This window comes from Alosa alosa, chromosome 16 (assembly GCF_017589495.1).
Source record: "Alosa alosa isolate M-15738 ecotype Scorff River chromosome 16, AALO_Geno_1.1, whole genome shotgun sequence".
In the NCBI taxonomy this organism is placed as follows: domain Eukaryota; kingdom Metazoa; phylum Chordata; class Actinopteri; order Clupeiformes; family Clupeidae; genus Alosa; species Alosa alosa.
In genome coordinates, this window is record NC_063204.1 from 20,710,257 (window position 1) to 20,727,710 (window position 17,454).

The following is a 17,454-nucleotide window of genomic DNA, read 5'->3' on the forward strand; positions in this document are numbered from 1 at the left end:
TAGCCTACATCTTACACACTTCAGGCTGTTGCAGATAGCTCAGGGAAGAGACTGTATGACACTAGGTGGTACAGCCTGAGACATGCTTTTCCCTCCATTGTACCGAACTCGTACCGAACCGTGATTTCCGAACCGAGGTATGAACCGAACCCTGACTTCTGTGTACCGTTACACCCCTAATATACATCCTTATTATGTAGTTCTGAGCCTGACCATTCTAATGTCCCAGTTTTTTACAGTTACTACACATGCAGTGTAGTCCAGTCCAAGACCCCAATGGAGACATCATCATCATGACATCATCATGCTGTTTCTTTCAGTACTGGTACTGTTTTCTAGGACAAGCTTGATATGAATTACATTATAAAAAATACAACATATACAGTAAAGTAGAATATTGGACCTATTTGTTGCTTGTTTGTGTTTGTGTGTGTGTGTGTGTGTGTGTGGGTTTGTCGAGGAGGAGTGGTCCTTGTTTCAGCTGCTTTCTTGCATTTGTCATTACTGGGGTCATTGATTTCCTAGTTATTGGTAAAATAATTACATCTACAAATCAGACATGCCCACAGTTCCATGGCCGGGGGATCAATGCTGCGGCTCGATAGTGCTGGAGCAAACAACTTTTTCTCACGTGTGTTTAGCACACACCACACACGCACACACGCACACACACACACACACACACACACAGTCACAGCCATAGCCACAGGGCATACTCTCGTCTCGCCTTGCATTGTCTCGCCATTCTGTTGATGTGACCTAGAGTACCTGTCCCCAGGCACTGTACAATCCCAATCCCATTCAGATCAGTTTGGGGATGACTTATCCTCGGAGGGAGATAATCTGACTCCCGAGTCTGACTAATATCATAAATTTCAATTGCTCTAATTTGTTTTTTGGTCTGTCTCTTTCCTGATACTGCTGATGCTGCTGCTGTTTGCGGTGTTGTGCTGGCATTATTCAGAAATCATTGATATTTTCTCCATTCATTTTGCAAGCAGCGAGGCATCTCCATTGTCAAACACAGCTACATTTTCAAGAGCGGGAACGCCTCCTCGTTTTCAAACATGGACAGTAATGTCAATACGTACAGGTGTTTAGAAAACAAAATAACAGTACAATAAGTCAAACACAATACAGTATATCTGCTGACTGCAAATGCATTTTGCAAAAAGTATTTGCTGGGGTGCAATTTTAATTTCAAACTATGTCCATTATCTTCTCATTCCAATTCAGAACAGCCTAATTAAAGTAGTAAGGATCCAATCATATCATATGCTCCAATTAGTAAATTAGTCAAATTAGTACCAGCTTAACACTGTTGGTTAACTCAATGCTCACATCAATGTAAATACACAGTATGCAACATCAACTGAATTCTAATTCTAAACAAAGTCAGCTAACCCTCGCCTGCTCTTCCGGAAGATTCGGAACATCCTCTCCACCCCCTGTTGCTGTAGTGGATCCTTAAGAACAGAACCTGAATGTTGGCCATAATGTAATAGGTTCTTTCTTATCTGATTATAAATGCAGGGTAAAGAGGATTTAGGGTGTGCTGCCTAAATGTCGGCCTGTGCTGATTATGTCGCCCGTTATGTAACCACAGCCTTGCCACAGCGAGAAGGTGAGCTATGCTGTGCTCCTCCTAAATGCCAGAGGGACTTAGACAGGTTAGCCAATCTTAAAACTGCTCCCGGACTGAAAGTGAGGGAAACAGTGAAATTAAGTGCTGGAAATGCAGGTAGAATTATCTATGACAAGGAAGTATTGCGTGAAACAAACTTTCCTCAGTACAAAACAAACAAGTCATCAAATAGAAACAAAACAATGTTGAAAAAACCCGAAGATGGAACAAAGCACCCTAATGTCTGAAATGTCAAACTCAATAATCAAACCCTGGCGCCATCGCTTCAAGTTTCACAAAATAAACAGAAGTAAGGTAGGAATCCATTTGCAAAACAGGCTAAAACCCTCTCTGAAAAATGCTAACGCCCATTGATTTTTTTTACATAGGAGAGACCACAATTCATGCAGAGATGAAAGCTCGGTAATGGAAAGCAGGATGCACCTGCTGCTGTTGCTAGTGGCATTGGGCAGCATTCACTTGCTGACCGAGGCTCTCCGCAGCAACATAAGGAGGAGCAAAGCCCCTGGCACAGATATGGCACAGATCTATTGGCATAAGTAGCAGACAGAGGATGGGTCCATTGTATGGCAAACTGCTATACAGTATGGGGTCCATGATAGCACCTTAAACCTGACCACTCCTTTGTGTGTTTATGCTTGTGTATATTTGATGTGTGTGTGTGTGTGTGTGTGTGTGTGTGTGTGTGTGTGTGTGTGTGTGTGTGTGTGTGTGTGTTTAGTGTGCTTGTGTGTGTGTTTGTATGTGCGGCTTTCACATAGTGTCTACTTGTAACTGCATGTACGCCCACCTGTCCATGCAAGTGTGCACTGTAGACTACATGTGCGTGCATGCTAGTGTGTGTCTGTGCTAGTCTGTGGGCCTCCTGATTAATGGCTGTTACTCCTACTCCCTCCACAACCAGTGGCCTATAGTCCACAAAAAAACCTCCCCTGCACACACAGATAGTCCTCCGTAGCACTAAAAGTCTGATATACACCAGCACTGGCGCCTTGTTATAAATCATGCTCATTCATTCATCCCGCCCGCTACCTAAATCAAGGTGGTTTGAGTATTAGCAATATCCTGAGATTTGTAGCATATTTTTGGCCACATAATTCAGTTGCCTCTACCCACGTAAATAGCACAAGCAGAGTTCTCTCTCATTGCTCTGGATGTAGAAGAATGATACTTGGGCCGGCTATAGTCGCCGCATGAATACGCAATGAGACCATTACAAACTTTGGAAGTGATCTATAAATCCTGATGCTGGGGAAATAATGCCAGACATTTGTTATCATGCAATAAGGAGGATACACTGAACTGATAGTGTATGGAAATATGTTTACGAGAAGGTGCACATAAATCAAAGGGTGTCCAAAGAGGAAGTGAGCAGGAAGAGGTGTTCCATATGATGGCATTAGCAAGGCTGGATACTCAAGCAAACAGATAGCATTTTTCAGGCACTGTTTTCTACCCATGACGTGAGGTGCAGTGGTGGCGGCTGAAAGTTTGTTGTGCTTTCACTGTGATTAAATATGGAAACATGATCACGACGGATTAACAAGTATGACATTGCTAAAGAGTTTTAGCAGTAAGCATGTGTGAGACGCACGTGGGAAGCACTCGGCTGGTTAGCAAGCTCTTAATATAATCAAACAGTGTTCCTGCAGGGAAGCACAACAGCTGTGTTCCCTCACATCTAAACCCTTTTCTGTGACTGTCTCTTGAGTACCCCATATCGGTATCCCCTATCATGTAACAGTGCAATGGGTAATGTCACAGGTACTACAAGCCTATTTCCCACAGGAGATTTCATAAAGTTCCTTGAAAACCAGGGCACATTTTAGCTACAATTTGACATAGATTTGTGACGACAAGGTCTCCACGTGCTGCTTGCCCTTCCGTGCAATCACCTTTTCAGAAAAGCTCCATTGTGCCCACACCTGAGGCTACGGCTGCCTTAAGAGGTTGCCTATTTATAGTCCTATGCTGTGCCAAGGTAGCCACAGAGCAGCTCTCCCTGGCGATTCTCCCTGTTTTTCTCCTGCCCCGTTGCCTGTTGTTGTGCCTGCCTCACCCCCCCCATGTGAAAGCAGAATAGGTCCAGCACCCCCCTAATCCACTAACACAGACTGGGCTGGGCTGTGGTGCTGCATGGGTCTCCTCAATCTGCTGACCATTACTTTCATTATTCATGAATTTTGCGTTTGAGCTCTGAAGCTATCACTTAGAAAACTGCAGTTTTCTCTCTCTCTCTCTCTCTCTCTCTCTCTCTCTCTCTCTGTCTCTCTGTCTATCCTTCAGGGCCAGTCAATGCTCTTCAGTACTTTCAGACATGCACTATAATCCTACCTTTGCTGACCTCACCACAAATGTCATCGCCTCTGTGCCTGACCTTTGTTTTTCAGCAGTGGCAAGTTAGCCACTGTGTGTGTGTGTGTGTGTGTGTGTGTGTGTGTGTGCACGGATGTGTGTGTTGGGGGATGGAGGGTTGGGTGTCAGGAATTGGTATGCGGTGCTGTAATGTTTGGACACCTTCTGCTGGAGATGCCTGCGAGACAAAAGTAATGTGATCCTTGCCCATGATGGCTTTGGACAAGGCCTCACACTGCATCACAAAAGCACGGCTATGTAGCGAGCTCGTAATGGCATTTCGCTGGCCCAGGGTCAGTTTGGACGACAGCCCAAAAAAATAACAACAACAAACAACAACAAAAAAAACATGCCTTTTTAGGGACTAGCTCTTTCCCGTATCCCCTTCCCCAATCCCCCATGTCTCCACTTACCCCCTGACATGTTCTTAGCGGCAGACATATAAAAAAAAAAGCCATGTGGTTTTGTGCTCCACTGCTGCCGTTCCAGACTAGAGACCTTTAGTGGGGGAGTCAGCACTATGCCCATAATTTGATTTGAGAGATTTCCAAAGCAGGTCTCTCTGCACAGTCTGCCTTTGACATCGCACAACGCGCACAGGCGCCACAGATTTGATATAAGATGAGACAAAACAATTTACAATCTGTGAAGTGCTGCCGCCTCTTTATGCAAGCGATATGTTGGAACAACAGGCTTAAAAAGATGGTCAAATATAAATCACACTTCCATTGAAGTTTAGTGAGGTGTAACCAAAGATATACATTAGGTCACACTGAGACAGCAAAGCTTTGAATGCAGGCTTCATTCCAGGCATCCATTTCAGGGTTGCCCTCGACACCGCATCTTGTACACAAAGCAGCGTCTCTTAGCTCTTCCTCTGCTCTGGTGTCAGAGCGGGGGAGATGGAGGAAATTGAATAACAAATGATTCCTGGATCCGACTAGGAAATGCCCAAAGAAAAAAACAGATGACTATGCATTTATGGAAAAAACCATACCACGGTAACATAAATCCAAAGCAAACACACACACACACACACACACACACACACGCACACACACATATGCACACACACACAACATGGCTGTAGCTGTCACAAATGCAACAGCGGTATTTCAACCTGCATTACTGTGAGGTGGCCTTGCACCTCTGTCAAACTTTTAAGAGGATGTTTTTATGATACACTCTCACAGACATGAAATACAACTCCCTTGTGCTTTGGGCCCTGTCCAAGAGACTCATCATAAATAACCACTGATTGGGTTTCATCAGTGTGGCCCGACTAATGGATGACTTAGAGCATTCTGTCTAAATGGGCCGAGATTCAGCAGTGGGCTTGAGTCATGCAGGACATGCACAAACACAAACACATGGCACACACGCACACACACACACACACACACACACACACACACACACACACACACACACTCTCTCTCTCTCTCTCTCTCTCACGCACACATGAACACTCCCAGTAGATAAACAGAAACACTGGGACTCCTTCTAAAAGGACAATATTCTGCTTTAGATGCCTGACTAAGAATCACATTTTACCATGTCACTGCAATTAGTGTCTTTTCTTATTCCATCCACTTGACTTGACAGCATAAGAGACTAACTAGAAGCACAACACCTGCCTGATGACATCTGATACTGAAACACACCTGTCCGTGATCTGGCATTGACCTGGCTCTAATCTGGCCCTGATCTGGCCTGGAGGCTTCAGATAGTTGCCAGATCTGTTCCATAATCCTCTTGTATCTGGACTGACAACCGAGTGCTGAGACGCAAGCAGAGTGCTTCTCCTCCCTGCTGAAAAGTCAGCTCCTTCTGGTCATTTATCAGTGTCTGTTCTGTGTGTGTACGGCCCAAAATATTCTTGCTTCCTGTTGTAAAGATACATATCTCCTCCCCAACCTGTCACCCATCACACTCCTCTCCTTTTCTTCTTCTTTCTGTTAGTTTTCTCCTTTGTCTGACATGCAGTCATTTCCATAATAACAGTCTAGCTGTCACATCTGATATTCTCAGTGTGTGGGGTTAGGGGACAATGGAAATTTTTCTGGCAACAAATTGAGTTCATGATCTACTCCAGAGCCTGTGCAAACAAGTAAACAAAGACAAGTAGACAAGTAAACAAACCAACATCAGATTCTCAACAATTAGACTGATGAGCCAGAGAAGGCGGCAAGCGGCACCACCGGACGTAAGCACCTTGGCAGAGAGAAGATCCAGTTACTGTGGTTTTTAAAATTCATTGGACCTGCTTTGGTCCCTTGCTTGTGTGTGTGCGTGTGTGTGTGTGTGTGTGTGTGTGTGTGTGTGAGTGTGTGTGCGCGCACGCGTGTGTGTGTCAGAGTCTTTTGCTCCTCTTCACACACACACTTCACTCCCTCGTACCTTAGCAGCCACGGATGAGCTGGGCTTTTCCAGGAGGTCCCAGAGCTTCTTGCGCTTGTTCGGGCAGCAGGTGTTGTCGAACTCGCACTCGCCCTCCCGCTCTCTGAGCGTCTCGGCCTCGCGCCGCAGCTCCTCGTTCATCTGCTCCTTCTTCTGGTGGTAGCGCGCCTGGCAGCACGACTCCAGGTAGATCTCGTCGATGCCCCAGTAGTCGAGCTCCTGTCCGAAGGAGAGCGCGCACATCTCCTCCATCATGTGCAGCTTGCCCGTGCGGTAGAAGTTGAGGATGGAGGTGAAGGCGCCCGGGTGCCGGTCGAAGAAGTACTCGTTCTCGTTCAGGCTGTAGTCGTCGCACACCTCCATCAGTGCCTCGTGCGTGTTGCAGTCCCGCAGCTTGCCCAGGCGGGTGCGTGGCAGTCGGTCCAGGGTCCGCCACAGGACCTCGTGGTTGAGGCCGCCCACATTGATCCGGACCCTCCGGGACCGGGCCTTGGTCCGGATGATGTCAATGGGCTCCGGAGGGAGGGACGCCCCGGCCCTAGCACCGCCCTTTGGCACCCCGGGGCTGGTCGCCTTCTCTGCCATGGTGAGCAGCGCCGTGGGGTGGTGAGGCTTGCCAAGACGAGACGATACAGAATCAGAACCAGACAGCGGGGTGACACAGTAGGCTAATTATGTTGGGTCCTCCTTAGACAAGTCCCTCCATGACTGAAAAATGAGATTTAGAAAGATAGAGAGAGAGAGAAAGAGAGAGAGAGAGAGAAAGAAATGTAAGGGGAGGGAAAAGATTGACTCAAATCCAACAGCTTTTGCACTGATAGGGTGGCTTAAGTGAACAATGATTAGAACACAACTAATAATTCCTCTGATCCTCTAATGATCACTCATTGACAAAAAAGTGGAACTGTCATCTGTTGTTCTTATGCTACTGCCTTGATAGGTTCTTCTTTGGTGAAATCCAAATGTGGAGAATGTGCATTGTATTTTCATGCAACTACAATTGTCCATGCACAAGAACCTTAACAGATCACACTGCATTATATTTTGTTGACTATGTTTTGTTGCCATGGTTTATACATAGAGCTTTGCACTTTGGACCTTACAAAAAATAAAAGAACAGTGAAGTAAGAGACTACTACAACATGGACTGCTTTGACCAGATGTCAAAATATAGATACAGTACACTATGTTTACCTGTAGTTTACAAGAGCATTATCTCCCTGCCACACTGAGCATTAATCATGTAAGCATCGCCTGCTATCTTCTCAAGGTTACGGGTCCACCTCGGTCCAATATAAGCCGATGTATGAGCGGATATACATGAGTAGCCTACATATTATCACGGAACATCTTCTGCCACTGTCCGCTGCTCCTTTTACCTAAACAGTTTAGCAGTGTATTCTGACCTACTTCAGTGCCAACACTTATCATGGACACTTTAGTAAGAAGATACTATGGAGGAATGTAGGAGATTCCAGGGTTAATCAAAGCTTGTCTGGTATAGTTCTTGACATTAGCCTCCTTGATCATTTCTGAAAAATCATTCTGATCCCACCGTAAATTCAACAAGGCGCAACAGTTTTCAGCCCAAGTCGACATACAACAAGCTCAATGCTTTTTCCTGAGGTGATGAGAACAGTTAATGTGGTTTCTAAGGAAGCGCTGGTGTTTTTAACATCATTGGTACACTGTTGTTAAGAATTATTATGTCTTTGCCCTCTCATTTCTTAATTGTTGACAATAAGGTGTGAATTGTTTAATTACTGTCTCAGTTGTCAAAAAGGTATCAAAACTGTTGCGCGTCATTAAAGTGACACGATTACACTGCAACACCTGCTAACTGTCTAAAAACTAAGATAAGTGTGTTTTGAGATTCGTGTGTTTCAAAGGCCACATAAAATCAAAATACCCACTTTATCTCGAGAAAAGCGTGTTGACATCATCGTGTTTTAAAGTAGCCTGTCGTCTCAATGAAATACAGTTTAAATGTAGGTACCTAAATGAACAAATGATGCTATAAAACAAAGCTCTTACCTCGCTGGAATAAACCACCTTTTGCATGCAAACCCCTCTGTGTTCAATTGGATAGGGAAAATGAGAAAAAGGCTGCGGGACTCTTTTTTCCAGGAAGCTAAGATTCCGTGTTCTCCGTGGAAGCTTCGATAACTACAGATGCGTCCCACATTTTGTACAAAGATATTAAGAGAAAAAACAAATTGTCCGCTTGGAAGAAAAATTAACAGCTACACAGCAAAAAAAAACCTGCAGCACGTTACGCGAAAAAAATCTCCTCAAAGAGTACCGTTACCTCCATCGACGCGTGATATAGTGAGACGGGATGGCTGCAGATGCCGAACGCGTAAAAATCGGGCTGAGGAGAGTAAGCGTAGCATAGAGTGAACTGCAGAATGACACCCAGCAGCAGCCTAGGGAGAGAACACTGCGAGGGTGAAGCTCTCCGAGTTGCATCACTGCCTGGAGGTGAAACCTAATTGGATTGGTCTGTACATCACCAAGGACAGCAGCAGATCAACTAGAGCAAGAATACTTTGCCCAACAATCAGTTACAGCTCCGCGTTCCGCCGAAAGAAATTGAGTATGAAAAATGACTTCTAGTGGACACATAGGTCCCGGCAAGGCGGTCATAGTGCGTTGAAAGTTCAGGCTCCTAACTGACTGGGAAAGTTGTATGATCTCATCACAGGCAGACGCCAGCCCATAGCTCAACCTCTTGCATTGTTATTGCTGCAGCTGTCGGCTCTGGCACTGTTATAAAAACCCAAAGATAATGGCAATACAGCAGACTACTAATGGAATGGCACAGGGTCTGGCTTTCAGTCTCCACTTGTCTTTGCCCTGCAACAGAAACGGCCATGGCAGTTCTGCTAATGGCAATGTTTACACTAGCTCTTGTACTACTTAAGTTGCAACTGTTACTTGATGTTATTCCTTGCTTAATTTTTGTGACCTAATGCGAACATTGACTTGTCTTGCTAGCATTTCAGATGATCAGTTGACCAATGATTATTGAAGCCTTGTCTTGTGCGAAGGCATATTACATGGCCTTTACATGAAATCATCGCAGTGGTAATTGAGATTCAGAGCATGTGAAATGAGCATGTCTTGCTCTGTAAGATTACTGTCTCCTCTGCAATTAGAGCTCTCATGTTACTCTGACTCTTTGTGCTCCTCTGGCTCAAGGCCTTTCTCCAGACAGCCATTGTTCAGAGAGGGTGGTGAGGGGAGCATTAATTCATTAATTAGCAAATAATCCATCTGTGTGTTTAAAGTGGCAATGTAAACTAAATGGCAAAGCACTGTATCTTTGCAAATGTTTTGTTAAATGGAGTGAATGTGGATAGCATCACTGACCATAGGCCATTCTGTTGTGGAAACTTGACATTGATAATTTCTCAGCAAAATAGTCTGTAGGCTTATTTTACGGAAATTCCTATTTTCAGACTTTGTATAGTTTTTCTTTTTGTTTGTTTCAAAAGTTGTCCGAATGTTTCATATATCTCTATTTATTTCTAACATCACAGACAGGTCCACTTGGACATCATAATTGCATGGTATATATGGCCCAGGCATCAGATCACATTTAGTGACCCATCTAAAGCCTCTGGATGTACTCCCGTGAGGTCAAAGACAGGCTCTCAGGCCATCAAGAGCCACCTGAATTCCATACAAGAGTTATTTAGTTGGCCTTAAGGGCAAAAATTGCTTGGAAAAAAATCAATGATGAACTATTCAGCTTTATACTCCTGATGTCCAGGCAATACTGTATTTCCCCCCATTACTGTACATTGCACTCCAGTTTCACCTTGTGTATATATATGCATTACACCAGGGCAGTGTTTATTACAGAAATAATATTTCCTTCAGCTTGTAGGGCTTTTCCAAATTTGCCTATAGGGCAAAGTATTTTTTTGAAACCCGATAATGCACTGTTTGTTTGTAATTGATTCACCTGTCATGTTCCTTCCTCAAATGTCAGGCGATCAATAATGCCACATTGATCAGCTAGGCTCCTTTTCATTGTTTGCTAGTAAAACCAGTCCTAACACTGCATCGGGGTTAGGAGGGGTTGCATGAAAATGGCAAGGATAAGGTCTTATGCAGGGCAAGGTCTTATGCCTGACACCATGCCTGGTTAACTGTGGATCACTGAACCCATTGATAGGTGAAGCTTGTAAATATGTTTTAAGATGGCTGGATTAACACCTCACCACTTATGACCCCAGGTTTAATCATGGCTCATGCATTTGTGTTGCACATAGTCTCAAAGTTCCTGGAAGCACCATCATGAAGAACCATGGTGTGAGAATCAGTATACTTTACATGCAAGCTGTCCTCCAACCATGCATATCAGCTTATCTCCCAACTCCGCTGCTGACAAAGTGGTATTACTGTAAGAGTTAAAATGATAATGGGAAGATAAATTATTCTGTATCGAAATAAAACATTAGGGTTTGCTTTGTCTGCACTGGACAGACTAATTGCTGCAATGAAGTTAAATGTTATGTTTTCTTAATTTAACCTTTCACAAAGACATGAGTCTAAGCAGGCAGAGTTACCAAGACTACTGCACATTTTTGGAAGGTGATGTATGTTTAAAACCCAAGCATCATGTGGGCATGTGTGTGTGTGTGGGCAGTTTCCATAGAAACCCCAATTGTAGCATCGTGCAGAAGTAACATTTTGGCATTGCAAAGTGTCAGTGCCTGAGAGCTTGTGTGATACTGTTGAGCCAAATCAATACATCTGATTGATTCGCACAAAAGGGAAGAAAAGCTTTTTACCGTAAGCATTTAGGTCTGTGTAGTGTTATTGGTGTATGTGTGTGTGTGTGTGTGTGTGTGTATATATACAATATGTGAACATTGCGTGGGGAAATATGTGCGTATGAGTATGTGTCTGCATGTACTGTGCATGTCCATGTAGGTGGAATCCTGTATCCCTACTGAAGACTGGACTGCATGGGTGTGTATCTATGTGTGGTTTTAGAGGTGAGCAACTCATTATGTTCTCATCGCAGCCCTGGCATCAGATGACCGTGTCTGCCTCTCTATGCCTCGCCTGCCCACTTGCCCCCAAACCTCCGGTGGGTGTAGTATAGCCGCCCCCCACACACACACACACACACACACACACACACATGCCCATATGCACGCACGCACCATGCCCTCTCCCCCTTTTTTGCCTATTGGTCTTAAAGTGTGCCCACTCAGTTTACTACCTGGCTTCCCTCCAATAAATAACCATTCCTCTTTGGACATATGGAACAGAGTGGCACTAAAAAACATCCATAGGTATAGTATATTGTCTGTAGGGTAGACTTAGTGTACATAGACTTATGGAGCATGTTGTGTGTCACATCAGAGAAGGCATCTACTGTGACTTTGAACCCTTAAACTACAAAGGTAAATGTGGATGGTCAATCCATGTGTGCATTGCATTGAGCAAACCTAAGTCAAAGTGTGTGTATGTGTGTGTGTGTGTGTGATTATCTAAATATTTCAATTGTTCATGGAGACAAGTATTTCACCATAGTGAAATCCAGTAGTTGCAGAACACTACAGAGTCTCCAGTCTGTCCCCTCCACCTGCTCAAGACTCACATTGTTTAATCTGTGTGACTTACTTTAACTCCACAGCACAGCTGAATGCGAACAACAACAGCAGCTCTGTGCAAAGGACCCGAATCAGGCTAGACAATGTCCAGCTCTGCCTGATATCCTGCTAAAGTAAACCTGACCAAGCTTTAGAGTATAGCATCACATTACTGGCATGCTTGAACTGCAGTGTGTGTGTGCGTGTGTGTTGCTCTCTTGTCTGCATGCTGTAAGAGTCTCACATAGCACAGGGCGTTTTATTTGCATGTCTTTATGTAAGTCTGGGGACTTTATGTCACAGGAGCTGGGAGGCTGGGAGAGAGAGAGAGATGGACGGTCGTAATTTCAGCAAACGTCTGCAGGAGGAAGAGAGCATGGGGTGGGGGGGCATTCTGTTAAATTATAATAATAAGCATTCAATCGATGCTGGACGCCTTGCTAAAAATACCCCAGCAGCAGGAGCTGGATGGTAAGCTATGTGGTCCATGGGGAGAAAAAAAGGAAAAAAAAAGATGTAGCAGGAGCAGGAGCAGGAGCAAGGACAGGGAGGGCAGGGGAGGGAGGGGGGGAGGGAGGGCAGGGGAGGGAGGGAGGGACAGCCGAACCTGCTGCTCACTGGGACATTTCTGTCAGTGACTTCCCAATGCTTTGCATTGCCCACAAAAGAGGGTTGTGACGAAATCTCTCACTGAGTGCCTTTGTACTGTACGTGTTTGTGGGGACTGTGTTGTGTGAGAGTATGTGTGTTTATGTGTGTGTGTATGTGTGTGTGTGTGTGTGTGTGTGTGTGTAAGTGTGTGTGTGTGTGTGAGTGTGTGTGTGTGTGTTTGTGTGGGTGTGTGTACATGTGTGCGGGTGAGTGTGTGTGTGTGTGTGTGTGTGGGTGTGTGAATGAGTGTGTGTAGTATATGAGAATGTTGTGCTATGTGTGCATTCACTTTCAGTTTAAAGTGTGGTTTATGCATACGTGTGTGTTTGTGCATATGTCTACTGTACTGTATGTATCTTCAGATGTGCAGATGTGAAGGTAAGCGTGTGTGTTCATGTATGCATATGTCAAATATGTGTGTATTTACGTATATACAGTAGGAATCTGTATTTGTGTGTGTGTCCATATGCATTGCTGCAGTGACTCCATTGAGTGGTGACAGGTGATGGAGGTGGCTATGGAGATGAACCCTCTGGCTCCCAGAGACAACAGCGGCAGCAGGACTCCCTGTCCTGCATTGTCATAAATTATGTGGCAGATCCGGAGTGATGTACTTTTCAGGGCAGTGATTTATGAGCCTATCAAGAGCAAGGCTGAGGAAGCACATTAATGAGCCAAGTATGGGACCATCAGCAACGGACTGGCCGGAGCATGTGTGTGTGTGTATGTGTGTGTGAATGAGTGTGTGTGTGTGTGAGGGAGAGGGAGAGAGTGTGTATGTGTGCATTTATGTGTGTGTATTTGTGTGTATGTGTGTGCGTGTGTATGCGTGTGTTTCTGTGTATACTGTATGTGTGTGTTTATGGTCCTGCACTTACAAGCGAGTGCCTATGAGTGTATGTGAGTGTGTGCATACCAGAATCTGAGCAAGAATGTGTGGGGATGTGAAGATATCTGTGAAGGTATATGCACCTGCCTCAGAAGTGGATGTATGTGTTTGTGTGTGTGTGTGTGCGTATGTTTGCTTGCATGAATGATTTTGGCAAGGGTGATGGGTAGGGATAATATAAAGGCATGTGGATGTTTATTTGTGTGTACTGTATGTGTATGTATATATGGGCAATTGAGGACAAAGTGGACAATTAACATGTGACATCTCATTCTTCTTTTTGTGTTTCTTATCTCTACGCTCTACACTCCTTGTGCGTGGTCAGTTTTGCTTGTGTCAATGATTGGGCTTGCATACATTTGTGGCATGAGGTGATGTGTAAGAAGTGGGAGTCAGCATTAGTGTGTGTGTCTGTGCTGTGTATGTGAGTGTGTGTGTGTGTGTGTGTGTGCATGTGTGCGGGTGTTGTAAGAGAAGGCTCTCTCTCTCTCTCTCTCTCTCTCTCTCTATCTACTGTATCTCTCTCTCTCTATCTCTCTCTTTTCTATTTTCGACACAAACAGTGTCAAGCCTCCCTCTAGTCACCCATCACACTAACACCATTGTCCTTCATTTGAATCCCACACGTTGTCCAGCCCCTATCTCCTCCTCCTGCTGTGACACACACACACACACACACGCACACATGCGCACACACAACACCTGCTCAGAGTGATCAAGCCAGCTACCCAGCGACCGGGAATCTTCTCCACTCCTCTTAGTGCGTGTGTAGAAACCACACAGGAACAGACGTATACACACACACACACACACACAAACACACACACAAATAGATATATACACACACACACACACACACACACACACACACACACACACACACACACACGTGGTCATTTCACACTTCTTGATATAATTACACAATTGACCTTTTCTCTGGCTGGTGAACCTCATCTAAAAAAATATGGGCTTCCTCATATAAACAGATTCGATATCACTTCATTGGATACATGTTCATGCACGGTGATGCACTCATTCACGTCAACCAGTTTTTTTTAAAGCTTTCTTGCTGTCATAGTGGATATGAATGTTACTCAATTGAGCTGACCTATAGACAACTGTGAGGCTCATTATGATGCTTATGTTAATTAAAAAGGCCACACAAAGACTTTGCAGTGTGCAGGTTGCTTGTGTTGTGTTTGGGCCCCAGGCAATGACCTTCCATATTTGGGTAATTATAATAAAAACAGTGGGTGGTAGCGCTTAAGAAACAAAACTGCGGCTCTAATTACTGTGTAAATAAAGTAAAACGCTGAAAGTGATGTAACCACCAGAAGCTTCGTCTGGGAGACTTTTGGGAAAACTGTGCCATATTTACATTTAACAGCTTTTTGGGAATTACATGCTGTTACTGTATATCTGCAGAGCATCACGTCATATTTTGACTGCAGCATGACAAATGATTAAGCCCTCGTTTAGGGGTGTACTGTAAAGTCAGCAAGCTCCTTTCATTCTCTCTAAAATAGTGATTTTTAATGTGTCAAGGGCATTAATCATTCAGCCACTCTGTGTGTGGAACTGGCTTGGTGAAATTCAACATTTGGACACTTGTTGGTTTAAAGGGCAGGATTAAAGGGCCGTCCCCACTGCCAACAGTAACTATGGTGATAACCAGGGCTGGGAATATACATGTACTTTTCAAATGTAATTACTTACAGGTCACTAGTTCCCCTTTTATAACACAAATGGAATAGGCCGTGATGCATCTATTTTTATCACTTTATCAAAGTAATGTAACTTATTACATTTGATTACTTTTGATAACTTTGATTGGCAGATGAGAAACAGTGCACATTATAAACAAGACAACCACTCAAAAGTGTGCTCAAAATTGGTAATTTAATCACACACTTTCCTCCAGAAAGTTTCCTCCAGAAAGTTACACACACAAGATATCACAGTTAGATTTCTTTTGTAATTTAATGATGTAACTGCATAACATGCAACTACTTAATCCCTAAACCATGGAGATACTGTAAAAATTACCTTTTTAAATATCATTCTATAATGGCAACTCTGAAAAAACAGCACACACTCTCTGTGTGCCTCCCTGCGATCACTGCACACCTGCTTCGTCTCTGCTTTACCAGTTCATACGGACAATTAGCTTAAAGCAGATTTTGAAGAACAATGTTTCTGATTTGTGCCTTGGCATGAGCCGCCTGCTAAATTAGCCATGACATAAGATATCAGATTGTTTGTTCTTATGTGGTCTGCTGGGTTGATGAATAGCACTCTTCACAGGGACTCACTCACTTACTCACTTTTACTTTTTGTTTGCTACTCTGAATCCCCACCTAACCCTTAGCTTGCTGATTTGCGTCCACGGTGATGGTTTTAGAGAGTCAAGTGTTGTGGGAGAAAAGGAGTATGTTTTTCCCCTAATGGCATCCTTGGCACGAATGCGTGCCGAAGCATTCCGGAACTCTCCATTTGATGGTTGAGGTTAATGAGAGGGACTAAACACCAGAAGTTGGGGTTCCAATTTTCATCTCCCTTTGTCTCTCCAAACTCGTTTTTCTCTCTTTACAAGTTGTCCACACACCACTCTTGGAGGATACAGTTAAAGCCTGACATTAAATTGATTGCCTGAAGGCCTCTTGGGTTTTGCCCTCTGTATCGAAATTATTTTCTCATTTGCTTTGCACTAGTCTACGCATGAATGGGTTTAATTTTATTTATTTACTCACTTCCCCAACACACACACACACACACACACACACACACACACACACACACACACACACACACACACACACACACACACCTTGGCAGTCTATGTTATAAAACCGTGCTATATTGACACATACACACACATCATTCTTTAGGTTTAACAGAAACTCTTCTGACCTTTGAGCCTGCATGAAAAATTAACCCCGTCTGTGCCGCCCTGGCCATTATGCGCCGGGTTGGGTTACTTTACTGAAATTCAGCTGTTGAATTGGGTCAGCCCAGGCCGGGTCAGACTTGTCTTGTCAGTAATCGGCCATATGATCCAGTTCCCCCTACAACGGGTCTGTTATTTACCTGTTTACCAGTGAGGGATCAGATTTCCTGCCGGTGTATAGAGCTTACGTGCCAGCCAGCTCACCATCCGCACACAGGCATCGGCGGCGATGTTGGCACAGGCTCTTTGCCCGGACACCCAATCCTCCCGGTTGGTGCCAGAGGGAAAGGTCAGTGGCCGACGGGTCTTGTTTGTGCTGTAATCATGCTTGACAAGAGCCATTCAGACAACAAATGGATTTGCGAGGAGGATCATTTCTCCCCCCCAACCCCTCCTTTCTTTCTTTTATCTCTTTTATGCTCCGTTGGTGGTACAGATTCGACATGAAAGCCGAGCCAGCAAGTGAGACGCTCTGGTTTGCTCGGCAGCGATGGGTGATGCCCAAGAGTCGGGCACAGAGGAGGAAGATGGGCGACGAGAGGAGAGAGGGATGTAGGCTAGACAGGTGTACAGTAGCGGCCTTGGCACAGCCATGCAGGCGGACACACGGGACTGGGAAGTGCAGAGTGCGGGAGTTGCGTTTTTCTGGGAACTTTAGATAATGAGTTACTATCCAGTACACACCCCTACCTACAGCTCACATTTTAGAAACTTTATTTGACGCCACACTACACACACACACACACACACACACACACACACACACACACACATGCACATGCACACACACACACATGCACATGCACACACACACACACACACACACACACACACACACACACACATTAAGACTACTATTTTATTACTATTGATCATATTATTCTCTAATGTTATGACATGATTCAGGAATACACAGCACATGAGTTTAGCTCCACACTAAGCCCTTGGCCTAGCA

General features: G+C 44.5%; 1 protein-coding gene across 1 annotated transcript in view; it reads right to left on the reverse strand.

Moving 5' to 3' along the window:
* The window catches only part of kcnb2b (potassium voltage-gated channel subfamily B member 2b), a 90,379-nt gene extending 81,497 nt beyond the window's left edge, over positions 1 to 8,882 (reverse strand). The window contains exons 1-2 of the mRNA XM_048267052.1: positions 8,435 to 8,882; positions 6,401 to 7,108 (exon numbers count right to left, since the gene is read on the reverse strand). Of these exons, the coding sequence (XP_048123009.1) occupies positions 6,401 to 6,985 (585 nt within the window). The 5' untranslated portion in view covers positions 6,986 to 7,108; positions 8,435 to 8,882. The remainder of the gene's footprint in view (positions 1 to 6,400; positions 7,109 to 8,434) is intronic.
* Between the last annotated feature and the right edge of the window lie 8,572 nt (positions 8,883 to 17,454).